The sequence below is a fragment of the Astatotilapia calliptera genome, chromosome 1 (assembly GCF_964374335.1).
Source record: "Astatotilapia calliptera chromosome 1, fAstCal68.1, whole genome shotgun sequence".
NCBI classification, from domain to species: Eukaryota; Metazoa; Chordata; class Actinopteri; order Cichliformes; family Cichlidae; genus Astatotilapia; species Astatotilapia calliptera.
Genome location: NC_137422.1, coordinates 27,593,694 through 27,610,555, shown reverse-complemented (window position 1 = coordinate 27,610,555; position 16,862 = coordinate 27,593,694). Strand labels below are relative to the sequence as shown.

The 16,862-nt window shown below is 39.5% G+C and overlaps 1 protein-coding gene across 1 annotated transcript in view; it reads left to right on the top strand.

Moving 5' to 3' along the window:
• Positions 1-16,862, top strand: part of ush2a (Usher syndrome 2A (autosomal recessive, mild)) — a 222,513-nt gene that overhangs the window by 97,772 nt on the left and 107,879 nt on the right. Inside the window, exons 31-42 of the mRNA XM_026171366.2 lie at positions 2,872-2,998; positions 3,851-3,952; positions 4,241-4,429; positions 4,862-4,992; positions 5,098-5,377; positions 5,862-6,086; positions 6,703-6,783; positions 8,393-8,581; positions 10,122-10,259; positions 11,151-11,226; positions 11,516-11,601; positions 12,397-12,556. Of these exons, the coding sequence (XP_026027151.2) occupies positions 2,872-2,998; positions 3,851-3,952; positions 4,241-4,429; positions 4,862-4,992; positions 5,098-5,377; positions 5,862-6,086; positions 6,703-6,783; positions 8,393-8,581; positions 10,122-10,259; positions 11,151-11,226; positions 11,516-11,601; positions 12,397-12,556 (1,784 nt within the window). The remainder of the gene's footprint in view (positions 1-2,871; positions 2,999-3,850; positions 3,953-4,240; positions 4,430-4,861; positions 4,993-5,097; positions 5,378-5,861; positions 6,087-6,702; positions 6,784-8,392; positions 8,582-10,121; positions 10,260-11,150; positions 11,227-11,515; positions 11,602-12,396; positions 12,557-16,862) is intronic.

Genomic DNA, 16,862 nt, shown 5'->3' with positions numbered 1-16,862 from the left:
TTTCTCTCATCTAATAAATGTGATCTGTAGCCCCTCATTGGTTTCTGTCAGGGAGGCAGGGAAAGGGGAAAAACTTTGAAAGTGTGTCAACGTTTGAATTGGACTGCAATTAACTCATTCCCTGCAGTCACCACGCGCGAATACCAATTGCAAGATAATTAAGCTTTGCACCCATGCACGCACACATACACACACTCATACACATGCACACAGCCACACAGCCTGACTTTCCTTATCCATCCATACAGACGCATGTAGAAGGGTTAAAGAGTCAACGACTTCGATGATGAAAGTGATGATGGGAGATGATTACACATACTTCCATCAGGCCACCAACTAATTACACACTCAAACAAACATGCACATACACACTTTAGTTTCTCATTAGTATCATTGTGCAATATTTTATCAAAAACTCTTCATCAAAATGTAACTATGGGTTATATCTGTCTATGCAGATGGGTGTATGTCACTGAACAGATCATTGACTATCACTGTTGATTAGTGTGTCTGTGGTTATGTTGCTAGATGTGTGATGGAGTGTATGTGTATCTTCTCCAACTGGGTTGATTCCTTTGTTTAGGCTAGTTTGGAGTAATTAACAGTAGGAGTGGAGTCATGGCTTATTAGTGTTCCCCTAGATACATATAGCTGGGCCCATTACTTCCCCCTATTAGCCTGTTGAGCTAGCCTAATGGGATTACCAATGCAGGGGGGAGGGGGTAATTTAGCATGACACAGGCAGGTGATATGCTCATAAATGCGTGCACATGTGAGCTGCCACACATGCACTTATATCGCAGCTCAAGAACATTTAAGAAAGCATTCACTCAAAATGTAAAAGAGGCAGTTTATACTTTATTGATGCAGGTGAGTAGTGGTTAATGTGTCAGCAACTAGCTATAAATGTACAAGTGCATCCATGCATGGAGCTGTGGTGTCTGTCACATAATGCCAAACATGCGGCATTTTTCAGACTCAGACTGGTTTAAAGGCAAGAGGTGTTTCTTTGCAATGGCCATAAAAAATTATGGCAAGTTATGACTTTATTCTTTGTTGCTGATTATTATTGTTTTGTCCGATATCACTTATTTGATAGGTCTAGTCATTTTATTATCAGGGCAGGAATCCTGGCAGTTTAGTAATATTATCAACAAAAGAGGAAATGAAATAACTAAAGATTTACTGACATAATGGAGTAAAAAGTTGTTTTCAAATTTCAATTTAAGCTTGTGATTTATCCAGGTTTTTCTACACTGAAAACGGGTCTCATAAACTAAAAATCCAAACAATATTATTTTACAGCAACAAATGTCCAGGTAGCGTCTCTCAGTCTCTCAAAGTGTGCAAGTGTAGAGGCCCCACAAGTCATCTATGAGGTGCAGCACATCCAGATAAACCCTCTTTCGATCAGATGGTGACTAAAGGAAAAAGAAAAAAACTCAGAGCAACTTGTCTTCAGGTCAAACTTTATTCTCCCCACATATGCACTCCTTAGTTGTGAGCTAGTGAGACCATCAGACGTGAACTTGAGATGACAAAACTGTGTGAGGCTTTCTTTGACCATTTGTTCCATCTGTTCTTAAAAAAAAAAAGGTTAAATGCCAGTTTTAGTGTGTGAAGACTTGACTGACATGAGGACAGTAAGAAAGTTTAAACACAGATCTAAATGTCATCTGATGTAGAAGTGACAAACCACTTCATCCTTTGTCGCCTCCTCTCTGTTGAGAGATGGCCACACATGCACACACACCCCACACACATTTCCTTTTCATTCTGTCTGTCTCTTACATGTATTCAGAACACACATAAACACACCAAAACTTCATGCTCATATTGTGTTATAAGCTGCCAAGTATTTGCAGGAAAGTCACAGATGCAGCACTTTGGATAAGTGCTTTATATTATGTGTGTGTGTTGACTTCTTCTATCACATACTGTATATTAAAGAGATTGGGCATTGGGGCATCCAACAGTGGACACACACAAATCAAAGGATGACACCACCTCATCACCAGACCTTTGTTTCATCAAACTATTTGCTTTTAGCACACATATTGTCTGATCCTATAATTTTCCTCACAATATAAAATATCAGTGCTTTTCAGTAAAACCATCTTAAATCGAATGGTATTTATAAATTTATCTCAATATTACTATCCAGAAGAGTTGAGTGCCAATTGCTTCCACTACTATTTTACTATTCTTTGGGCAGGTGCTTGTTTTGTGTGTGTGTGTGTGTGTGTGTGTGTGTGTGTGTGTGTGTGTGTGTGTGTGTGTGTGTGTGTGTGTGTGTGTGTGTGCGCGCGTTAGGAGTTTTAAAAAAAATCAAGTAAATAGACTCCTCCCCCATTGTCTTGTTAAGTAGAGCTGTCTAGCAAAGATAGTAAAGATGTCCGAGTCTGATATACTTTGGCATTCATACATTTATTGATCTCATCATTAAATCTTCATCACCACATGTGCGTCTGTGTAGATGTGTGCATCTACCCATACTTTTCTTTTACTACATTACTCTTTGGCTGCTTGCTAAAAGCTGATCACAACAATGATGTCATACTTAATAGGTAGCAAAAAGCCTTGTAACAACACTTTGATGGTTATATGTGCATGTTTGTGTCCTTTTGAAGATGATGTGTGTCTGTGTGATTGGTATCGCTGATCCTTGATTTTTAGTTAGAGTTTAAAGATTTACCTCATCCACGTGTTTTGCTATAGCTCGATCTGTGTCTTTTGAGCCAGCAATCTTAGGTTGTGTTAACTGATCTGTGATAGTTTGGAAAAAAATGTAAGTCAGTGGATATCCTCACACCATCAGTTCATTTGTGCTTGTGTCATGGGTTTCATGCGTGCTTGTGTTTATGTGTGTAGGGTTCAGCGGTGGCTGTGAGCGTACAGGGTGATGGAGGGCACCGCTACAATGATGGACAATGGCATAGTATTAGAGCAACGAGGCAAGGGGCCGTGGGAACAATCGTTGTAAACGATCAATACAGAGGTAACTCTCCTTGTATTCATACTGACCACTGTGTGCATCTGCTCCGTGTGTGGGTGTGTGTGTAATATGCTTATCTACATACATATATCTGGATGTGAATCTTGTGAGGCTGATGTTGATTGTCTGTGTTTTTCTATGTATATATTCTGTAAATCCCCCCACCCTGACTAGGAGATATTATCCAGGTTAATTCCACCCAGTCTGTGTATGATAACAAAAATATTACTGTATCGTATGTGACTAACCAGTTTCACAGCAATGCTCTTTGCTTGTCTGTTAAGCCACTTAGCACTGATCTATAAATATTTCAGTTATAGAAAGCACACCCAATCAAGTGATGAAATAATGTTGGGTTTACAGATGAGAGAAATTTTATTTAAAAAATTAAATCTATCTTTAGGCACTTTGTTACTAGCAGGCTGTTGCATATATGCATTCATTCACATTCATTTATTTTTGTAACAACAAAGTGATTTACGAAAAGCTATTAGCTGGAAACTTGGCGTGGTGTGCAGTGGCTTCTTAAAAATTCAGAGGAAATTGGACAAGTGGAGGACAAAAGAAGGAAAAACGATATCTATAGCAGAGGAACAGTCTCTGAAAGTCAGCAAAGACCTGAAGAATAAACATGGTTGCACCAAATATTGACTTTACTCATTAGAATTGTGCAAAATCTGTTTTTACCTTATATGCTTCCCTTATATGAGAGGTACATCTACATTTTCTTTCCATATATTTCACTGTTCCCCCTGTGCTTTTGTGTCTTAAATTATTCAATATAATAATATAATATTATGTATTCTTTTTATTCTCCACTTCCTCTCTTTTGCTTCTTATTTTCACCACCATCAGGAAGTGCAACAGCTTTAAGTGGTAGCACAATGATTGGTGAGAACATGGGAGTGTTCATTGGAGGGCTGCCAGAAAATTTCATTCTACTAAGACAGGATTCAGGTGGGTTTTCACCTACATATTAAAATCTTTCATGTGGCCACTGGATTATATGCATGTTTTCTGGCTATCTGATATATAATTTAGCGAGGTATACTGTAAGATGACTAGAGGTTTCTGGATCTGATTGAGAGTTGAGCTCATATTCATGCACAAATACTGTGTCTTCTTCCTCATGAAAATCCCTTATTTGACCTTGTGCCTCAAAATGTTGAATAGTCTTTGATTGGAAGTAACAAGTAAACATTTTTAATGTAATCTTATGACTTTTGTTTTTGCTTGTCTCACCAGGAGATGCCAGACTTGTGCGAAAGCGCTTCTCTGGTTGCCTCAGAGATGTGAGTTTTAAGATGTCCGACAGCCCCTCAGAGGAATGGCAAAGTCTTGACTGGGCAAAAGCCACAAAGAAAGTTGCAGTGTATGAAAGCTGGGAGGGATGTCCTCTTCAAACTGTGGATGGAGCCCATTTTCTGGGTCATGGTAGGACCGTAAAGTGCAAAAATAGCATACTGCTATGTTGAAAACCACATGATGTAGCAGCGTATCAGTTACAATAAGCATGAAGTGCTTGGTGCTGTGCAAATATGTGTTCAGATACAACTTTACACTCTTTTTAGTGCTCCTAATGCACTGTCAACACAACATATCTTAATAAGATGCTTGCCGCTGATGTTGGTGGTAATGAGTTTGTTTCATGTTGATAAATATGATGATAAGTTAATTGGCCTCTGTGTGAAAGATCAGGTTCATTAGTGTACATTTCCTCCATTACTGCTGTCTAAAAAGGCCAGCTCATACAGTCTTTCGTCTGTCACTTATGAATAGATGACGGGAAATTTAAATACCTTTTGCACGTTTTAAATTTGACTCGTTCTGCTGGTAAAACTGACACTTTTCTCCTCCTGGTTTCAGGTTACTTGGAATTGGACTCAGGTGTATTTACTGGAGGGCAGATCTTTGATATTTCTATGGACTTTAGGACAGACCAGCTGAATGCGCTGTTGCTCTTCACATACAACACACAAACTGAAGACTTTATGCTGGTAAAAGCAGAGACGTGTTTCAAATTATCGTACTAATGCTGAAAATACTCAAATGAATCTAATGACAGACTTTAACGTTTTCTTTACTGGTTTATATTTTTTAAGGTGGAGCTGGAAGCTGGTCTCTTGTCCTTCATTCTCTCCTCTGAAGGTCATGTGATTGAACTCAGCATGTGGGTGGGGCTTAGCTACTGCGATGGAGACTGGAAACAACTGTCATTGGCAAAACGCGGCTCGCTTATCTCAGCTGCTGTCAATGACTGGGCAGAGGAAGCAAGGGGAATGGGAGGAGCAGTGACGCTGAGAGTTGATTCACCATTATATTTGGGGGGCGTGCCACCAGAGCTCATACATTCTGCTCTAGACAGGCGAAGTCACAAACATGGTGAGATAACATGCACTGAGGTAGTATTTGCATGTCGCTCATTAAAGTGGCAGATGCCAAACCAAGAAAAATGTCTCATTTAGCTACAGTCTCCTATACAGTTCCTTGAATCTCATCATCAAGCATAGTATTTACATATTTTGAGCTCATTGTTTGGCTTTCTTTTCAGTTGGACAAGTTAAAGTACATTTATTTGCAGTTGTAACTTGCCTGCTCTTCTGTGTAGCAGAAGAATCACTAAATTAATTAACTTTGACGCATAGCAATCATACTATTTGCTAACATTTGACTAAAATTTAAGAGCATTGTAAATTTGGCATCAGTAAACCTGTGGCATAATTATATGAGTCGGGAAATCCCATTTGACATGTAAAAACATGGAAAATGCAATTTCCCTGATATAATAAAGATTCCTTCTCACTTTTGCTTCTACTTTTTATACTCTCTCTCTCTGCTTTATGTTTCCTTTTCTTACGTTTCACAGGTCTAGGAGGGTGTTTAAAGGATCTTACTATAAGAAGTGGTAACAGAAACCCTCCCATCAGCCAAAGTGTTAATCTCTCTGTTGCCTCACGCCGTTCTGTCAGAGTCTACTTAGATGGTTGTCCTACCAGTGAAAGCCGGTACAACTGCAGAGGAAACGATTCAGTCCTGGTGTACAGTGGAAAAAAGACTCAAGCCACAGATTATAATCTACAGCCTTTCACTGGTAACACCGCACAGTATACATACACAGTGTCAGCATTACGTTTGTAGGTGTGCTCAATCTTCAGGGAATGCATTAAAAAATAAGAATTATGAGAGTTTTTAAGTACTAAGTTACCAGTAGAGATATTGAGGTTCTATTTCATAACATATTTCATTGTTGAGTGTGTCACATTGAGAAAGCTTTGCCACAGTGTTGTTTTCATTCAAAAGTCTGTTGCTTTTTGTGTCACTGTATAGTTGCTTGATACATAAAGACCTATTTTTATGGCTTTGAGGCACAGCTTCCAGCTATACCATGTTAGCAGCTCACTCTAATTAGTAGTAATTGCTTTTACATCATCATGTTCTCTGATTAAAGCTTACACTGGGGGTATTACTGTGTTGCAACATTATATTACTGACACAGAGATGAATACAAGCTAACCATCCAAGAAGTTCAAATAGAATTTATAGCTGGATCACATCACATTAGCTTTAAGAACATGTTATACTTTTAGTGCACTTTTTGTCAAACACAGTTTTGACTAAAACAGTTTTGCCTTGCCTCTGTTTTTTCCTCCCCCTATCCCTAATCCCTTTTCCTGTGTATGAAAACACACATACACATATATTTTAAGAGTACTTGTACAGGTTTGTGGCCTTGGCTGCAGGAGGCTGGGCGGCCGGACCTTGGGAAAGAGGACGCAGCCGAGGCAAAGGTAAAATGTCATTGTGTATGAGATCCTTATTATCATGCTGATATGCTGGCAGATGTTAGCAACAAAATGCATCCAAACACCCAAACTCTACAAGTGCAGTTATAGAATATAACCAGAGTCCTTTAAACGTGGTATCTGCTATAGTATTTTAGTTTGTTCAATGAGTTCTGTCTTGGAATTATATTCCAAAGACAAAGTTACTTGCAAAATGTTAAAAATTTTCCCTGACAGTCTGAAACAGAAGCTTAATTTTCTAACACTGATTTTCATGTTCAGCATGGTGAGGTGTGTTACTGTATGTTCACTTTGTTGTACTTTGTTCAGTAGAGTAAGTCTTTGATCTTGAGAGATTTTGGCTGTAAAACCACTGCTATGTTGTACAGTATGTGAGTAATCCAAAGCCAGTGAGTGATATTACATGTGCCTGACGGTATGAGAGATTGATAAGGCCTCTATAAAGGGCATCACAGTAAAAGGCTGTTAACCCAGAATGGCCTGTGTGGTCCCTTGTGTAATATAAAGCTCCTCGTTAGTAGTGAACAATACACTGGTAGGTCTCGGTACACCATACTATGACCAGAAAGAGGAATGGAGGATCAGGAGGGAGGAAGTGCTAAAAAACATTAAGAAATTAAGAGAGAGCTGGGGATTGAGGGCAAGGGATAAGTGGAAAAGCAGGAGAAGGGATGAGCAAAGAGTCATAAACGAATTAAAAGAAAAGTGAGAAAATGCAAGGAGATGAAGAAATATGCACAGTGACTGGATATTAAAGGGAGAAAGAAAAGGATAAGAATGCAAGAAAATGGTAAAATTGGTGAATGAAGGTGAAAGTAGAAAAAAACATGAACTTAATAACACAAAATAACTAAAGGTTTACACAAAATAGAACATACAGCCCAAAATAAAATAAATAAATAGCCGAATATCCAGCACAGCTGGCCTCATTTTGTGATATTAAAGATACGAATGATATGTGGATACATTTTCAGATACCGAAGAATGTGTGAGCCTTATGGTGTGTAATAATGTATCTATAATTTCAGTTATTTGACTATTTTAAAAGTTTGCACGGAAGATGACTGGTGACAGAAAATGAAGGTGATTGTAATGCAGAGGATGGAAGTGGGATGGGAGTTGGGCCACCAGAGCTGCTGAGGGTATCAGAGAGAGAAATAAGGGGAGTGTTAGAGAGAAAGAGGGAGGCTGATTGCTGTGAAATATAGCCCAGAATGAATGGCTGGCTGTATTAAATCAGCGCTGAAAAAGTTACTACTCTCATAAATACTATTTATGCTAATGGCGAGGTATGATTTACTGGGCCTATTAAAACACAGAGAGATGGGGAATGCTTTTTCTTTATTCTCATGTCCGCCCATCTTGTTGTTTTGCTTTTCGTGCATATTTTTTCATGTATATTTTCCTGTTTAGATTTTATTTTGACATTTGTTTGCCCTGAACTAATTCCTGTATTTCTTTTTTTATTATTATTCTTAAGATGTATTTTGTTAAGTTTAACTATTGTATGTGATTGTTTTCTTTCTTTAATACCATGGGATTTTTTTTCCTACACAGTCTCATTTTGCATCTCTCTTCCTTTTGGCCTTTCAAGTACCTACATCTGTACCACCTCCAATAAAGGTTCAGAGTTTAAACGCCTACAGTGCCAAGGTGAGCTGGGTGCCACCCACTGGTGACATAAGGGGACTGATTGACAGATATGAGCTAAAGGCCTACAACAGAGACTACCGAGAACTACCACCTGTCAGAGCCACATTCCTGGCTAACGGAAACTTCACAGGTAAAAAATGCACGAAACTATTGTAGTCATAAATATAATGCATACAACGTAGCTTGCCATTGCCAGTGTGTGAATGTGTGTGTGAATGGATGGATGACTGAATGTAGTGTAAAGCGCTTTGGGGTCCTTGGGGACTGAGTAAAGCGCTATACAAATGCAGGCCATTTACAAAGACACATTTTAAAATTTATTTAAGCTCTACACCTCCCCAAAAGTATGTCATCCTTTGCTCTTTGCATTTTTACTCACTATGTGCACTATGTTGCAGAACGTTTTACTGCTTGCACTTTTGTTTTGGATGTTATACTGCATTCTTTTGAGCACTTAACAATCAAACTTAAAACAACAAACAATAGACATCACTTTACATACAGGTAAATTTAGCTTTAGTTCTGTTTGCCTTATTGCACCTGTTGTCCTTTACATTTTAGCCTTTACTAAAAAAGCATTCATAATGTCTCCTTTGCTTACTGTCTTCCTTTTTCAGATTTGTATTTCAGACAAAACATACTAGTGCATGTACTCACTGTCCTGGCCAACCCTGTTAATTTCTCCTTGGCAAGTCCCCAGGTTTAGGAGACTGTCTCCATTTGGAACAAGACACTCAGGACTACCCCAATGATGTCATACCCTGGCATTGCTCCTTTTTCTCTCTCTCTAGCTGTTGCTCACTTTTCGATCTTTCCCCACTTCATCTTTTATGATGATGATGATGTCTGCGTCCGCTGCTGCTATTCGTCCCCCCTCTCATCCACTTCGCCATGTCTCTAGGCAAATATGAAGATGAGCTCTCTGTCTCAGTCTTTCTCAGTGTCTCTCTCGCTGCTTCTCATTCACTCCCCCTCTCTTTGCCAGACATTAAGTCCACCCTGATAAGGCTTCTTCTTAATTTATGATGGCCTCAACACCTGACTGCAGAATTACACCAATGGCTAAAAAACACAGAAAAGCAAATGAGGGTGTAATGGCAGCCGAGTGGGGCCCTGGCCCCTAATTGAATTAAAAGACATGGGTAACAGTAAGGGAGAGTGAAAAAGAGAGACAAGTGCAGCGTGATTGGACACAACAGTGGGGAGACTTGGGAGGGGGTGGAAGAGAAGAGAGGGTGACTTAGAAAATACAGAGAAGGGTGGAGAGGGCCAAGACGGTGAGGACAAAAAACATCCAAAGAGAGACGGCTGAAGCTTTACAATTAGAATAGACTCTCTGTTTGCCAAGCACAGTAGATTTGCTTAGCAACAGCAGCCCATAGTTACAAGTAAAGCATTTAAATTGTGTTGTTGATGCTTGTTGATAAAGACTCAAGTAAAGGATACAAATAGGCCTGATTTGTCACAAAGGACTTACAAAGGATATTTTTACAATCTTTCAGGGCTTGTGTCGAGCAATACTCTATACCCATAGTGTATGTACACTGCAAATATGCATTCTGACATGTAGCTGAGTTAACAAAATTGAGTTTGTATTCTTCAAAGTTATTCTTTTTTAAACGGTGTAATGCGTAAACCTTATTCATTGACATTTATATGCTCCTCTTAAGGTGTGCTGTCGGGTCTCACTCCGTCTACTCGGTACATTGTCACCGTGAGTGCCTGTTCTCCTGTTGGTTGCACTGAGAGCCTTCGTAACAACAATGGTGATAATGATTTGAGATGGAGTATCGCAACCCCAGAGGAAGGTAAGCAACAAACACATGCAAACTTTCACAGATTCATGCACCTATGAACAGAACTTCAGTGTCAGCGTCCTTACCAGTAGAAGAAATGTATGATTCTTTATGCACAGAGACACAGAGCGCAGAGACTTCTAAACACACTTAGATATGTTCAACCTGTTTCCTGCATGAGATACATAGCATATGAAAAAAGGAGAGGAGTGCTGGCACAAGAAAGGAGGAGACAAAAGAGAGGGTAAAAAGCAAAGAGAGGTTATTTGCCAGCTTGTTAAGTCATATAAAAACATGCATGAAGAAAGAAAAAGTAAAAGAGGAAAAGACATATTTTTATGTTATATGTTACTTTAATCTGTACTGGACTAACAGGCCTTGTTGGGGAGATAATGTGACGGCAGAGGTCAGTACAGAGACAGCAAAAATCAATCTGAAGTTAAAGAAAAAAACAGATTACTGTATTGATTTTCACTGAGCACAGAGTTAAGACACTGAAACATGTTAGAGAGACTGGAGAAAGAATTAATTTAAAACACACACAAATGCAGCACAGACACTTTTTTTACTCACTTATCCTTGAGTACAGGCACATTTTTCTTCACCTTATTTGAGATCAGTGAACATGAGATCATAAAATTTTCACGTTTCTCTCTTGGTGAAAACCTTTTGAAAAGTAATCCAAAGCGATGTCACTGTCTAACACCATATGAAATACTGAATTATTTATCGGTGACATTTGATGATATAGAATGATAACCTCTATAAAGCTAAGGCTTGCCATAGTTTTTCTTCACTGTTACTTAAAAGATACACTACGTGTTCATATTTACTCTAGTTCCTTATGCCGATCACTATATTTGTGTTAACATAAAAACTTGATTTTATTCTTCTATGCATCAGTTCCCGATGCTGTGTCTCCTCCAGCTGCAGTCTCATCCCCCACAGCACTCTATGTTAACTGGGAACCTCCAGCAAGGTAACAAAAAATACAGTTTTTACCTGTCCTCTCTCACCTCCATGCTGCATATTAATATTTAACTCAAGAACCTTCACCAATGACGAGGAAGTAATAAGTACATTCTGAATTAGTAGTAAATGGACAGTATTGTAAAACAGGAACAGAATTTGGTTCTGTATTGCTTATATTTTCCCCCAGCTTGAATAAATGTGTAGCCAACATAGATTTTGGCACAAAAACAATATATGGTATAGTGTACACAATATAATAATATTACCTTCATCTCACTTTTTTGTTCCACTGATAGGCCCAATGGAGGCATTACAGAGTACCTCCTCTATCACAACAACCAAATGGTCTACAGAGGGAAAAACAGACAACACAACATCACTGGTAAAGAGGAGAGAGTGCATGTGAGGTTGTGTGTGTGTGCTCCAGCGTAACTGTGACTGTAGAGGGATGGGGCCTCGGAGTAAAGAGAAGGGGAACACTGAAGAAAGGCAAAATGGAGTGGAGGATTAGCATTTGAAAGCAGGAAGAGTGTCTGAGTCCTCACCAAGGGAATAGCACTTTGAAAAAGACGGCTAAACACACACACACATGAAAATGAAGCAGCGGAGAAACAAAGAAAACTAAACATTAGCGCACGTGCATACACACAATTTGCTTTGAAGGCTCTCACTAAAGAGATCTAAATAAGGTATGAAACACATGTCACACAACTGAGCCATGCGCCGGATAGACTCACACATTAATACAATACACATATACACATGGAATGCAGAAATGTGCATAAACACACATACAAACACATGAACAGGACACTCATCCTATACAGCTTTACTGCCCAGCAATGAGTGTCTTTCTAGGTTAATGAAGGCATGAGAGCACATATCATCCCTGCTGGGTTAATAATGCACAGTGTCTGATGTTCACAGTGATTGGAAGGATTATGAATATAGTAATTATACATTATTTGGAAGAATTGAATGTGTAACACAGAGTGAGATTACAAAAGATGGTAAATGGAGAATAGGTTTGAAACAAAGAAAGATCCTTAAAGAGAAAGAACAGTGAAGATACAGTCAGGGAAGAGGAGTATTGATGGTTGTAGGTGCAACACAAGTTAATCGTTTTGAACTATCGCTTCTCTCTTTCACTTTTTGGGTGTGTGCATTTGTGTTGCAGGTCTTGGTGTATACACCACTCATGTCCTGATATTGAGTGCATGCACTTCAGTGGGTTGCACCAACAGTTCACAAGTTACAATGCTGACTTCACAGCTTCCTCCTGGACCTCTGCAAGCACCAACTCTTACCCCGCTAGACTCTCGAACTATTTTTGTAGAGTAAGTACACACACACACACACACACACACACACACACACACACACACACACACGTGTATTAGTATTTGATGGTAATATCTAAGCATATATACGCACAGAACTAGGGTGCACTCACATTTTTAAATTATTCAAAATGTATAAAACCTTTATTTGTATTTTATAAGTTTTGCCTGGGCAGTATACAAGGACAGAGAGAGACTAAGCAAGAGCGAGTCAGTGACCTTCTGCAGTTGTGTTTACCATGCAGAATATTCTTCTACGCTTGACCTTTCACCATTAGAGGGAGGTGACAAGGGAAGATAGATCTCTGTACTTTTTTTTTATAATGTTCCCAGTTTTTCTGTATATGTGTGTGAAAGTGTGTGAGCCATTAGCGTTATCCGCTGCAGAAAAAATACATTACTACTCATATGCATGCAGGGCCCTGACCTTAGTCATGATTATGCTGCCCTGTGCCCAAAAAAGTAAAACATGCTATAATTTGCAAATCACTTAAGCCTTATATTTATTTTTAGTTAATCCAGCTGAAAAATCTTGTTCTATGGTGTCGCCCATACTTTTGTCTGTCCACAGCATTGCTACTCTTCCTGGAGTATAGGTTTCATCAAACTTACACAAAGATTACTTAAATGGACTTTAACCAAAATTGTGCTGAAGGTCATGGTCATAATTGTCATTGTACAAGCACTTTTTCATGTTCCCATGAATCACTATTCCTCCTAAAATTCAAAATTATTCGATGGCTTGAAATATCTCTTTACCATATATGTTGCATGCCACTTGTATCCTGTTTATTGCTGATGATTATGGTCTTGCAGGTAATGATCATGGAGGCAGTGGTCCTAGTTGTTGGTTGGAGCCCTCCTTTCAACATTGTGTTAACGTCACTAATATGGTCAATGCTATGACATGCTAAAGGGTTCACATATTTTCAAGCTTTTTGTGGCCTTAATTGCTTCTGAACTTCTAGTCATAATAGTCCTGAACACTTTGGTTTGGTTGCGAAAGAGATTAATTTGTCCAGGATATTAGTGTTTGCCAATGGATTTACTGTAATTCTCATTATTTTGTGCAATGCAGCGAACCAGTGGCAAGAAAAAAAAACTTCTTTCGGTCTTTCTTTCTGTACTTTGCACATTACAATAACCTGTGAATTGCTATGGATCATGAGCTGAATGAGCTCAAGTTACTGATACACTGGCTAAATATTACAAAGTAAAAATTTTAAACAGATTTTGCATTTCTTTTCCTGCTAATTTTAATTTGGATGCCAGCAACACCTTTAAAAAAGCTGGGTCAGGAGCATGTTTCCCAATGAGTTGCATAAACTCTCCTTCTAACAACTGGTTGTGAGTGTTTGGATAGTATGGAGACTAATTGCCCTAGTTTTGAAGACAGAATGTTTTTTTAATTTCTGTTTGATATACTATATGTTTATATAATAATAATAATATTTTATACAGTGGGGCAAAAAAGTATTTAGTCAGCCACCGATTGTGCAAGTTCCCCCACTTAAAATGATGACAGAGGTCAGTAATTTGCACCAGAGGTACACTTCAACTGTGAGAGACAGAATGTGAAAAAAAAATCCATGAATTCACATGGTAGGATTTGTAAAGAATTAATTCGTAAATTAGGTTGGAAAATAAGTATTTGGTCACCTCAAACAAGGAAAATCTCTGGCTCTCACAGACCTGTAACGTCTTCTGTAAGAAGCTTTTCTGTCCCCCACTCGTTACCTGTATGAATGGCACCTGTTTGAACTCATCATCTGTATAAAAGACACCTGTCCACAGCCTCAAACAGTCAGACTCCAAACTCCGCCATGGCCAAGACCAAAGAGCTTTCGAAGAACACCAGGAAAAGTATTGTAGACCTGCACCAGACTGGGAAGAGTGAATCTACAATAGGCAAGCAGCTTGGTGTGAAAAAATCAACTGTAGGAGCAATCATCAGAAAATGGAAGACATACAAGACCACTGATAATCTCCCTCGATCTGGGGCTCCACGCAAGATCTCATCCCGTGGGGTCAAAATGATCATGAGAACGATGAGCAAAGATCCCAGAACCACACGGGGGGACCTGGTGAATGACCTGCAGAGAGCTGGGACCAAAGTAACAAAGGTCACCATCAGTAACACACTACAACGGCAGGGAATCAAATCCCGCAGTGCCAGACGTGTTCCGCTGCTGAAGCCAGTGCATGTCCAGGCCCGTCTGAAGTTTGCCAGAGAGCACATGGATGATACAGCAGAGGATTGGGAGAATGTCATGTGGTCAGATGAAACCAAAGTAGAACTTTTTGGTATAAACTCAACTCGTCGTGTTTGGAGGAAGAAGAATACTGAGTTGCATCCCAAGAACACCATACCTACTGTGAAGCATGGGGGTGGAAACATCATGCTATGGGGCTGTTTTTCTGCCAAGGGGACAGGACGACTGATCCGTGTTAAGGACAGAATGAATGGGGCCATGTATCGTGAGATTTTGAGCCAAAACCTCCTTCCATCAGTGAGAACTTTGAAGATGAAACGAGGCTGGGTCTTCCAACATGACAATGATCCAAAACACACCGCCCGGGCAACAAAGGAGTGGCTCCGTAAGAAGCATTTGAAAGTCCTGGAGTGGCCTAGCCAGTCTCCAGACCTCAACCCCATAGAAAATCTGTGGCGGGAGTTGAAAGTCCGTGTTGCTCGGCGACAGCCCCAAAACATCACTGCTCTCGAGAAGATCTGCATGGAGGAATGGGCCAAAATACCAGCTGCTGTGTGTGCAAACCTGGTAAAGACCTATAGTAAACGTTTGACCTCTGTTATTGCCAACAAAGGTTATGTTACAAAGTATTGAGTTGTATTTTTGTTATTGACCAAATACTTATTTTCCACCCTGATTTACGAATAAATTCTTTACAAATCCTACCATGTGGATTCATGGATTTTTTTTTTCACATTCTGTCTCTCACAGTTGAAGTGTACCTCTGGTGCAAATTACTGACCTCTGTCATCATTTTAGGTGGGGGAACTTGCACAATCGGTGGCTGACTAAATACTTTTTTGCCCCACTGTACGTGATCCCCGTGGGGAAATTGCTCTCTGCATTTAACCCATTCACTCAGTGAAGCAGTGGGCAGCCACTGGGCGCCCGGGGAGCAGTGTGTTGGGACAGTACCTTGCTCAGAGGTACCTCAGGGTAGCCGTTCAGTGGATTTGAATCCTCGACCTTCCGATCATGGGGCCACCACTCTACCTACTGAGCTATCCCTCATAAATAAACATTCACATATATATATAAATGTTTATTAATCTCGCTGTCACCCCCAGAGTGTGGTATGTATGTGTTCCTCAAGCTTGGATCTTCTACAAGCGGCCTGAGAGTTTGAATGTTTTGTGCAGTATCTTAGCTGTTCCTAGGATTGCACTCTTTTTCCACATCAGAAACCTCTAATGTTGTACCTGGAGTCTGGTGGGTCCTCTCTTCCAGTTTCAGGTTTACAGCTTCTAATGCTCAATGCAGTCAAAGTGTGGAAATGATGAGCCAAACCTTGGCAGAAGAGAACAGTGGAACTAAATGAGCCCCTTACAATGACAAATGCATCTACTAACCTGATGATGATTGTTTCCAGACTCAAGTTAGACACATTACCAAATGATCTATGACTACCCCAACTCATTGACAGAGTATCGTCAGATGAGATGCTTGCAGATGTAAACACTGCTCTACGCACCATCCCCACAATTGGTATCACTGAAACCAGCGAGCTAATATACACCACTGCCACAGTAATCCTAGAAGCACTTGGGTAAGAAGATCAAGCCAAAATCAGAGAAACCTGGAGAAACATGTTAGTCAGTAAACTGAGGTGCAGTTGGCATCATATACTTGTATTTGATTGTTTAGCATTGTTTTTGTTTTTTAAAATAAAAATGCACTGCAAAAAGATTTCTTACAAAATATTCGTTCTGTGAACCTGTTTAAACTACAGGTCCAGGTAGTTTATACAGGTTGGCTGTTGAAAAGGAAAATCAAATTACCTGACAGAATGCATTGACCGCCACAGTATTCCTATATAGAGTGGGGGAGTGTATTGTTTCATTTCCTGAGCCTTTAAAATGCTTTTGATCAACATATTCACTAGGTGTGGGAAGGCTGTATATTGCCTTGTTAGCACATTGGTAATAGGCAAAGGTTGAGAGATCAGACCTAGTCAATATTACTCTATTGTGTCTGTGAGAAAAGTAAGATAGCTAGGAAAAAATGTAAAGAAATAGTAAAGAGAATGAAATAAATTTTTTTGTTGTTGTTTA